This window comes from Camarhynchus parvulus, chromosome 11, assembly GCF_901933205.1.
Source record: "Camarhynchus parvulus chromosome 11, STF_HiC, whole genome shotgun sequence".
NCBI classification, from domain to species: Eukaryota; Metazoa; Chordata; class Aves; order Passeriformes; family Thraupidae; genus Camarhynchus; species Camarhynchus parvulus.
In genome coordinates this window covers 8,164,047-8,174,561 of record NC_044581.1, presented here as the reverse complement: position 1 = coordinate 8,174,561, position 10,515 = coordinate 8,164,047, and the positions used below count along the sequence as shown (strand labels likewise).

The window sequence follows — 10,515 nt, the reverse complement described above, 5'->3', positions numbered from 1 at the left end:
GTGTTTCCCTGCTCCCACAGGAGCAATAACACTCTTGGCACGCATCTCCTCCCTGGCACCGTCCCCTGCCATCACACCCCAGTGCATCAGAGCAGTGTGACATTCACACGGCCGCAGGGCTGGCATGTCAGGGCACTGACAATCTGCTCCAGGGTACAGGAGTTGAGGAAGGGGCCCATTGGCTCTGCCTTTCTTAGGCTTTTCCATACAGATTTCCCACACTGGCCTGGAGAGGCTGGAGGAGACGCTGAGTCGGGGTGCTGGCAATGCTCCCCATCAGGTCACCCAACCAGCTCCCAACAAGCCCAGACAGCTGAGTGGTAAAAATACTCCCCAGGCCGCTGTTTCAGCTGGATTAGCATGGACAAACTGCCTCAGCCAGGTACTGCAGTCAAAACCCAGCTGGGATAAAACCCCAAGGAAAAGGAGTCTCAGAGCAAGGGGCAGCTGGGATGGGGTGTCACTGACACCAAGGAGCACACAGAAACACAGGAGTGATGAGGAAGGATGCTCCACAGCTGGCAGTGCCTCCTGCACATGAAGCAGACTGTCCCCACACCAAAAATCTCAGCAAGCATCTTTTTTTTTTTTGCCTTCCACCCCAAACCCTCACTGCGCTTCTGAGTGGGTGGGTAAAACCCGCTGGAGGAGTTGACCAGGGTGATGGCAGCTCGCCTGCCACCCTCCTCCCCTGCACACCCAGTTAATGACACATGGAAATTAATTCAGAAGAGTGGGATGGAGCGCCCAGCTGGGAAGGAGACAGGGCCCTGAGGTGCCATGCACGGCGCCAAGGGGACGTAGGTGCCGCTGTCCTGGGGCACAGGGAGGGCATGGCAGGCTCTGGCCAGGCCAGTCCAGCTTGTTGCTGCTCCTGCTTGCAGGGAGGGTGTAGGAACCAGAGGACAGGGTCTCAAGCAGGGTCTGAATCCCTGTCACCTCATGGTGCCAGCTCCCCATCACCCCACTGCGCCAGCTCTGAGAGGAGGGGACAGAGATTTCCAAGCAGTGGTGGCACTTCCTGGATTAATGTATCCCCCAAGTCAGATTGGCAGATTGATTTTGACATCAATCAATCAATCAATCAATCAATCAATCAATCAATCAATCAGTCAAGGGCTGGATTGTGGGGCTCCCTGGGCGCAGACCCTCAGCCCCCAGTGCAGCAGCACTCCTGAGACAGGTGTCATCCGTGTGATGAGATGTGGCCGTTCTCTGCACCCCTTCCGACACCTCAGCAGAGAGGGGTGGTCCCCCCCAGCCCTCGCTCTGCCGGGGAGCCCCGGGTCACGCTGCGCCGCCCGGCAGTGAATCAGCAGCGCCCGGGGCAGCGCCGGGCTGAGCCGTGCGCAGGCTGCAGGGGCGGAGGTTTTGCACTCGCTCTCAGCTGCCCAAGGATAAATAGGAGGCGGCTGCGAGTCCTGCCAAAGCTTCCTCCCGTCGCCCAACGCGTCCGACAGCAGGCACCCAGCCCAGCTAGACATGGACTCTCAGGATTGCCCTTGTGCCACAGGTAAGGCAGCGTTTCCTTCCATCCCGGGGGGCAGCGGGAGCCGCAGCATCCCGGCGGGAACACCGACACTCCCGCTCGCCGGCCTCCTCCGCCATTCCCGGTGTTCTGTCTCGTACGGGCTGGGCCAGCAGCTGAAGTCGTATCCCAGCACTGCGGTGTCGCACTGGGAGCATCTCACTGGAAAGCGGCTGGGAGTGCCATGACCTCCCCTCTGAGCGAGGCTGAAGCATCAGAGGATGCTCGGAGGGCAGGCAGTGCTGATCCCCGCGGATCTCTGGGTTGTTGACATCCCCTCCCACCACCTCTTCTCAACCTCTTTTTCTCCGTTTCTCCCTGTTTTAGGTGGCACCTGCACCTGCGGGGACAACTGTAAATGCAAAAACTGCAAATGCACATCGTGCAAAAAAGGTAAGAGGGATCCCTGAGCCCCCTGGGGTGAGGAGCAGAAACACTCAGAGGGTTTTCACTACACATCCGTGTACGCACTGAATCAAATCAGTCTTAGCATTGCCAGTGGCAAGTTTATTCCTCACATAAGGTTTTTTGGCCCCCAAAGGAGCACAGTGTGAATCCCTCCCCCTCTCCAGGCAATACAAGTCGCTCAGTACCCCCTAAACCTGAGCATTCCCCTCAATAGCACCTCAGGCTCAGCACAAGGACATGCTGGGGAGGAAACTGGCACTGGGACTTCTTCTGGGTGCTCCTGATGCTGTCACCCACAGCAGAGCTGTGTGCCATGAGGGTATCAAAGAGAGGGACTGGGGGAATCCTGGTGAACCCCCGGGAGTACCACACACTCCCCCTGCCTCTCCAGTGCCAGCCCTGCCTGCGCAAACACCTTGGAAGACACTGCCAGGAGCAGGGATGCTGCTAAAAGGGAACAACATCAATGAATACATGGGAGGTCTCCAAAACAGCGTGACACCCCGAGCCCCAGCCTGACTTCCTGAGAATGTCCTTAATTCTTTTTTTGTCTCTCGCACAGGCTGCTGCTCCTGCTGCCCAGCTGGATGTGCCAAGTGTGCACAGGGCTGCGTCTGCAAGGGGCCCCCCTCCGCCAAGTGCAGCTGCTGCAAATGGGGGACCCCTGGCTGCACATCTGGGGGTGATGCACATCTGGGGGGGACAAAGAAGAATAACCTTATTGTGTATGTTGGTTGTCTTTTTTTATATATGTGTTCAGATTTCTTTAGTGTTTGTCACTTTGACATGTAATAAGCTACCTAAATAAAGTGATATGTATATAAAGGTGCACGAGGAACTTGGCACTTCTGTTGGGTGCGGCAGTTTCCCTGGGGAGCGGGAGGACAGTGTGTGTGGGAGGTCATGGCAAAGAGCCTGTGTCTTGTTTTAGCTCCTGTCTTCTACTCTTGGCTCTGCGCTCCTTACCAGTAGTTCTGACTCTTGTTTTAACACTTTCCCTACACAATAAGGGAATTTTCCACTCCCCACCACCCTCTTGTTACCCAGGGGCAAATCCCATGCTGTCTCCTCCAACCAGAGATCCTCGGGGCTAATGAGCAGCTCGTTATTACAAGCTTTCACTGTAATAAGCACCCCAGCCCTGCCCATTTCCAGGGGGAATATTTCCACGGCAGGTGGGGTGGCAGAGAAACAGGTTTAGTTTTCCTCCTGGCAGTTTAGTTGAACAGGCTGGTAGAACCACATTGCTTATCCCCCTGCCACCTCTGCCAGTCTGTCTGGGTGCTCCTGGGTGCTCCTGGTCACCTGGTGCTCAGGTGACCTGGTTCTCCACTGTGGGGTCCAGTGCACACAATGGGGTGTGATGCCCACAATAGGGTGCACTGCCTGCAATAGGGTTCAGTGCCTGTGATGGGACGTGACACCCAAACCAGAGTGTGACGCCCATTGTGTTTGCAATGCCCGTGCCAGGATTCCAGTGATGGGATGTGATGGGGTGCAATGCCTGTGATGGGGTGGAATGCCCACAGTGGGATATGGGATGCCTATGCCAGGGTGCAAACCCAACAATGGGATGTGATGGGGTGCAATGCCTGGGGTGGAATGCCCACAGTGGGATGGGATGCCTGTGCCAGGGTGCAAACCAACAATGAGATGTGATGCCTGCAATGCCCATGTCAGGGTGTGATGCTCACTCTGCCCAAGCATAGCCATGCTGCTGCCAGAATGCTGCACCCCAGGTGCCCTGTGCCACCCTGCTGCTTCCTAAGAACATGACAGGCTCTGCCTGTCCCCACACTTCTCAAATGCATCCATTCATGGTCACTTCTTAGGTTAAAAACCTTTCCTGACCCACCCAGTCACCGCCACCAGGACTCAGCCAGGGATTTGGCACAGCCTACAGCACAACACTCCTGCCCAGGGGCTGCTCAGGGGTTCCCCTTTGCTCCAGGAGGGCTCCTCCCTCAGGGTATCCCCTGAGATGTCACCATCACCCCACACTTCTGGCAGGTGCAAAGGCCACCCCTGTGTCAGCTGAATTTAGGCAGGGCAGGACCTGGCAGGCATGGAGCAATCACACTAAACTCCGCTCTGCAAAGAGCAGGGTTATCTTTATTCCTTCCAACCCAGAGAGATGTAAGTGCCAACCATACAAAAACATCACTGGTGAGCTCACAACAAGAGTGAAGGAGAGGTTGCTAATGGGAATTATCACTAAATATCTGGTTTAACCAGCAAAGCTCACAGAATCGGTCTGGGTTTGCTGGCCCCTGTGGGTTTGCAGTGGTCCTGCCCCATGGCTCTGTGCTGTGCCCCATGTCAGTATGATGGAGAGCAGCTGTCAGATGCTGTCCCCTGCCTTCAGGGGAAGTGGTGAGGAGAGAGGGAGGGTGGGCAGACAGAAGTTCCAGCATCCCCACTCTGAGCCCTGAGATCCATGCTGGGCAGCCGCAGCTCTGCTGCTCACTTTATGACTGTTATAAAATAGAGTTGGACATGGCACTCCTCTTACATGGGAACAGACTTGGGTTTAACTACTCTGTGCCCTGGGAAATTGGAATACCAGCCATAATACAGCAGACCCCTCTGAGCTCTCCTCTCCCCATTGATGGCACGGCCTTTCAGCAAGCCCGTGGCTCAGGGGATATTAATTCATTCCTCCCTGCTCTGCTTGTGGGATGACCTCACTATTTAGTGGAAATGCTCAGATTGGGAAATCAGGCATTTTCCAGGCTCTTTTCCCATCCCAGTTTCACATACAGTTCTGTGGGGATGCTGTGCTGCCTTTTCCCGCTCACGGTGACGTGGGGCCAGGACAAAGTGTCCCAGGATTCAGCACAGCCCCTCCATGTATGATACACAGGATTCCTAGCAATTTGGGAATTCCCCTGCTTTCCCTGCAGCTTTGACCCTGCACAGTCATCCCTCACCTTTGGAATGGCCCCGTGCAGGGGTGCACGATCCCATTTTGGCAGGTCAGGGCTCTCTTTTCCTCAAGCACGGCTGCAGCAGAACCCGCCCTGCTGGAGGGGGGCCCGCGGGTGCAGCCCATTCCCGAAGCGCTGCGCTGGGGCTGTCCGGGAGGGAGGGAAGTTAATTCCCAAGCCGTGTTTATGTGCAGCGACACCACACGTGCTCGGTTATTCCACCTCTCCTCCTTCCCGCTCAGCCAGTGGCGTGTGCAATGCCTGCTGGCTTCGCCTCTGCTGCTGGCAAACAGTGCCAGGAAAAAAACAACTCCGTGCTTTTGCAAACAAGCACGAGCCGTTCCCTGGCACAGCCACACGGGTCACTGAGCCTCTCCTGGTCCTAGAGCCCGCTGGCCCGGGCTCCACGGGGATGGACCCATCTACCGCACCAGCTCTGAACCCAGGCTTGCCCCATCTGCGACACCACCAAGAGCAGGGGGTGCAGGCGTGGGGACAGCCTGGCCCTGGCCCAGCCACTGTTTGCCATGCTGGATGTTGAACTGGCCATGGGCATGTGCAAGGTGGTGGAAGCCTGTTGGCAAATAAACCCTGTGACGAGGTGGAAAACTCAGAGGGATGAGAAAGTGATTCCCAGCAGCTCCTAGCTGGAAATGCCAAGCTACCACACTGCATCCCCATGCTCACCCGAGGGAAGTGCATGAAACTCTGTCAAGGGAGGTTTAGATTGGGTATTAGGAAATATTCTTTACCCAGAAAGTAGTCGGGCCCTGGAACAGACTCCCCAAGCCAGGCTTAGGAAGTTTTTGAACAACACACTCAAGGACATGGCACGATTTTTGGAGTTGTCCTGTGCAGGTTCAGGAGCTGCATGCAATGATCCTTGCAGGTCTCTTCCAACTCAGGGTGTTCTATGATTCACCCCTCCTAGGAGGCCATCTGAGCATTGCAACCCCATGCGGGCTGCCCAGGGCCATCCCACCTCCAGTGGGGTGCTGAAACACTCATCCTCAGGGTGCCCCGTGGCGCTGTCCCAAGTGTGCAGGACGCGGTGGCAGTGCCGTGCCAGTGCTGTCACCCCCACACCCCGCGCATTCCAGCGTCTCGGTGCCCCGGAGCGCAGCACCCTGCCGGGGACGGGGGTGCACGTGGGACACCCCGGGCTCCCCAGACCGGGCTGGGAGCGGGGGTGGGGGGGCAGGTCCGTGACCCGGGTAAGCACAGCACGGCACGGCCCCCGGTGAGCACAGCACGGCCCCGGCTGAGCACGGCCGGAGGTAAGGCACGGCCCGGGGGTAGGGCACGGCCCCCGGTGAGCACAGCACGGCTCCACGGTGGGCATGGCCCCGGGGTAGGGCACGGCCCCCGGTGAGCACGGCCCCGGGGTGCGCACTGCCCGCGAGTGAGCACGGCACGGCACGGCACCGCCCCCGGTGAGCACGGCCCGAGGGCGAGCATAGCCCCGGGGTGAGCACGGCCCCGGGGTGAGCACGGCACGGCACGGCACCGCCCCCGGTGAGCACGGCCCGAGGGCGAGCATAGCCCCGGGGTGAGCACGGCCCCGGGGTGAGCACGGCACGGCACGGCACCGCCCCCGGTGAGCACGGCCCCGGTGCCGGCGGCCCCGCTGCACCGTGCGCAGCGCCAGCACCGCCCCGCGTCCTGCCCCATAAATAGCGGGCGGCCGGTGCTGCTCTGCACCGCTGCCACCCCCGCCGGACCGAGCCGAACGGAGCCGAGCTAGACCGAGATAAACCGAGCCGAGCCGAGCCATGGACCCTCAGGACTGCACGTGTGCCGCCGGTAAGTGCCCCGTCCTGTCCCGGCTGCCTCCCGCCTGACTCCCGGCTGCCCGACTCCCGCCTGATCCCGCTCTCCTTCCCTCGCTCTCCAGGTGACTCCTGCTCCTGCGCAGTGTCCTGCAAGTGCAAGAACTGCCGCTGCCGGAGCTGCCGCAAGAGTGAGTGGGGGGCTCAGGGAGGGGGGACCCGGCCTTGTTTTTGGAGGGAGCTGCCGCTGCCCTGTGGGACATCCATGGGCACCTCTCTGCTCCATTGAGAAACCTGAACTGTGGGACTCCCTGGGCACCTCGCTGCTCCATAGGGGAACCCCTCCTTGCCCTGGGAACCCCTCCTTGCCCTGTGGGATCCACAGACACCTTCCTGTTCTTCAGGGGAGCTCTGTCTTGCTCTGTTGGACCCAATGGGGACCTCCAAACTCTTGCCCTGTAGACGACCCCTCTTGCCGTGTCAAACTCCGTATGGAGAGCCCATCACTCCCTCTCGTGCCCTGTAGGACCCTCATGGGATCCTTCCCTCTTCCCCTGGCCCATTGCAATGCACACGCACCCTCCCCTGTGGGGGGCTGCCCCCACCCTGTAGGACCCTCATGGAGAGCTCCAGCCCATTGGGATCATCAGCCCTGCTGATTCAGAGGTGGTGTTTCCCACTCTGCATCGGGTCCCCCTGCCTCACAAAACCCGAGTCCCTTCCACCTACCTCCTAACTCTTGTGTCCCCTCCAGGTTGCTGCTCCTGCTGCCCCGCGAGCTGCAGCAACTGCGCCAAGGGCTGCGTGTGCAAGGAGCCGACGAGCAGCAAGTGCAGCTGCTGCCACTGAGCCGCTCGCCTCTGCCTGTAAATAGTCGGCACGCTTCGGGGACGGGGGGTGGGGGGCACAGAAAAGCCTATTTTTTTGTTTTTGTTTTTCTTCTTTTGTATTTTCTGTACCAGTGGTGAAACTGGATGGAAATAAAGGAGTTTATCTGGAGGTACGAGTGCTGCTGTTGGGTTGGGTTGGAGGCTGAACATTTTCGCCACTTGGGACGCCTGTGTGGGAATTATAGAATTGTTGCTGTGGGGTGCGAGAGGGCTGCTCACAAACGTCCTGTGCTCTTCCCTAAGTGGGCTCTGCACCTTCCTTGAGGGAGAAAAGGAGCTTCACAGGGCACGAGATGGACATTATCCTACATGTGGAGTAGGTGTGGGCATCTTTAAGTTGCTGGTCTCCCAGGGAGGACAGGTGACACACCCAGAGGTGTGGGCCAACAAAGGAATGAGGGGCTCTAGTCCCCTCCAGCCTCTCCTTGGCTTCATGGCAGGTGCCTCTGCACCATGTTAGGGGCTTCCTTTGGGTGAAAGATCTTGTGGGAGCAAGCATGGTGGGTGGGAAGGTGATGTGTGCTGGCAAGATGCCTGCCCTGAGCTGCTCCCGGAGAGCACTTGGACAAATTCTAGTGGGGACAAACCTCCCTTCCTCAAGAGCTCATGCTTTGCAAACCCCAATCCATTGCAGAGCAGATCCATCCCCAAAGGAACACTTCACCTGCAGCCTCCCCATGCCAAATACCTGCAGCTACAGTGCCTGGCTCCCGCTGTGGGCAAAATCTCCAAGCACTTTTTTCCAGCTTGTTTTTGGGAAGCACCTTGCTTAAAGCTGCAATGACCATGAACGCAGTGCTTGGCTGCCTGGATTTGGGGTGGCTGCTGGGATGGGGGAGGGAGGGCTGTGGGAAGACGCATGGGATGTGTTTTGCTTCCGAAAGTCTCTGCCAAGTGGAAGAGTCACTTTTTATGCACCTGCCTGCCTATACATGTTTCCTGGGTGTGCCCCACCACAGATGTAAGTTCCCAGCCATGCTGCCCTCACCCATTTTGTGCCTCTTTGGGCAATGTGACAGCTCTGCCTGACAGGAAAATCTCCTGCAGACCTTGGTGACAAGGCATCAGGGACAAGATAAGTTTAAAACTCAGCTAAATTGGTCACTTGGGCACCCATGTAGACCTTTCTGTTAGGCTGGGTGGCACAAGGTGAAGTGTGCACAGTGGGAGCATGGCAATACCAGTTCCCAGGGATGTTTCAGGCATCCAGGGATGTTTCAGGCATCCAGGATGATCCAGGCTCACCCTTTCCCCAAAGTCTGCCCAGCTTCAGCGCAGGGTGCCCAGACTGCTCAGCATCCAGCTTTGCCAGTGAGAAAAGCAACACCTAGCTCAGCACCCATTTGCCTTTTAAATGTGCTGCCTTATTGCATCAGTGTGTCTTTGCCTGAGCAGCCTCCCAGCGCTGCTTGTTGCAACAGAGGTGTAGAGCTGGAAATGGGTTTTAAGGGTCTGCCCTGCCCTAAATACATTTTAAAAACAATCCCATGGAAAGATGCTTTGCTGTAAAAGAAGCCTGGCATGGCTCTGCTGCTGGAGCCCTATGAAACGGGGCTGCAACCCCAGCCACTGCAGCGGAGGGGCTGCAGACAGAGCCCCCCGGGGCCAGGGCCCGCATCCTGCAGCACAAACAACGCCGGCCTCGGATGGGGCTTCCCCTGGCAGGAAGTGCCCCAGGCATCAACCGCTCCCGTTGTTCCCAGCAGCGTGCCAGGGTGGGATGTGGGCACTCACTCCTGCACCCTGCCGCTGCCAGCCCGCCCTGCCTGCTCCTGCTTCTGCCTGCGCCCGTCTGGCAGAGCTCCTCAGCCTTGGTGCCCTTTCCTGCCTCCCAGGGGGGATTTGGGGCAAGGAAAGCCCCGGGAGCAGCAGAATGGGTGCAGGTACCCCGTGTGAGAAGCTGGTCAGGGATGTATCCAGTGCCTGCCCTTGCCTGTAGCTGTTCTCAGTGAGGTGTGTAGGGGCTTTCTGGTCCCCTCAAGAGTATTTTCTATTTTTAAAAAAGTGTTTTTTGATGAAGCAGGAAGTGCTCTCACGCTGTGGACAGCTCTGTGTAGTGGCAGGGTGAGGGGGGCCTTTGCTTGATCCAAGAAGACGCTGATGGGCTTTATCCAGCCCCGCCAAGAAAAGCCCAGTTCAGTTCGCCGAGGTGGTTTGAGGTGACCACGATCCCCTCATGGCACCCAGGGGGTCCTGGGGGCACTCCCAGACGAGCAGCCCTGCAGCTGCCATGGCGCTGCATTCAGTTCCGCTTTTTCTGGCTGTGTGTGAATCCCAGGGGGATGATGGATGTCCGCGATCCTGCGTGGCGCTGACACACACCATGTGCGGGAGGGACGCGTGCCCCGTGCAGGAAGGATGTGCGCCCTGTGCAGAGGAGACGGCAGGAACCGCGTGACAGGAACCTCTGTGCCGAGGGGACAGTGTCCTGTGCCGAGGGGACAAGAGCTGTGTGCAGAGGGGACAGTGTCCTGTGCTGAGGGCACAAGCGCTGTGTGCAGAGGGGACATCGCTCTGTGCTGAGGAGACAAGCGCTGTGTGCAGAGGGGACATCGCTCTGTGCTGAGGGGACAAGAGCTGTGTGCAGAGGGGACAGTGTCCTGTGCTGAGGGCACAAGCGCTGTGTGCAGAGGGGACATCGCTCTGTGCTGAGGAGACAAGCGCTGTGTGCAGAGGGGACACTGTCCTGTGCTGAGGGGACAGGCGCTGTGTGCAGAGGGGACGCGCACCCAGCGCAGAGCAAACACACCCGGTGCAGAGGTGACATGCGCGTGTGCACAGGGGAAATAACACCCTGCCCTCAGGGGACGTGCGCCCGGGGCAGAGGGGAAACGTACCCAGTGCCTGGGGAAAATACAGAGTCACAGAATTGTTGGAAAGGTTGGAAAACCCCTCTACGGTCATCGAGTTCAGCTGCTACCCCAGCGCTGCCAAGCCCACCCCTAAGCCAAGTGACACATGTATATGTTTTTTTAATTTCTCCAGGGGTGGTG

The 10,515-nt window shown here is 58.4% G+C and overlaps 1 protein-coding gene across 1 annotated transcript; it reads left to right on the top strand.

Moving 5' to 3' along the window:
• Positions 1 to 1,340: 1,340 nt before the first annotated feature.
• LOC115907959 (metallothionein-1) lies at positions 1,341 to 2,764 on the top strand. Its single transcript, XM_030956202.1, has 3 exons — positions 1,341 to 1,513; positions 1,856 to 1,921; positions 2,499 to 2,764. The coding sequence occupies exons 1-3, from the start codon at positions 1,483 to 1,485 to the stop codon at positions 2,726 to 2,728; spliced, it is 327 nt and encodes a 108-aa protein (XP_030812062.1). The 5' UTR covers positions 1,341 to 1,482; the 3' UTR covers positions 2,729 to 2,764.
• The last annotated feature ends 7,751 nt before the right edge of the window (positions 2,765 to 10,515 follow it).

Coding starts and splice junctions, on each gene's coding strand:
- LOC115907959 (XM_030956202.1), top strand. CDS start 1,483: ATGGACTCTCAGGATTGCCCTTGTGCCACAG. Junction 1,514..1,855: donor GGATTGCCCTTGTGCCACAG/GTAAGGCAGCGT, acceptor TCCCTGTTTTAG/GTGGCACCTGCACCTGCGGG. Junction 1,922..2,498: donor ATGCACATCGTGCAAAAAAG/GTAAGAGGGATC, acceptor TCTCTCGCACAG/GCTGCTGCTCCTGCTGCCCA.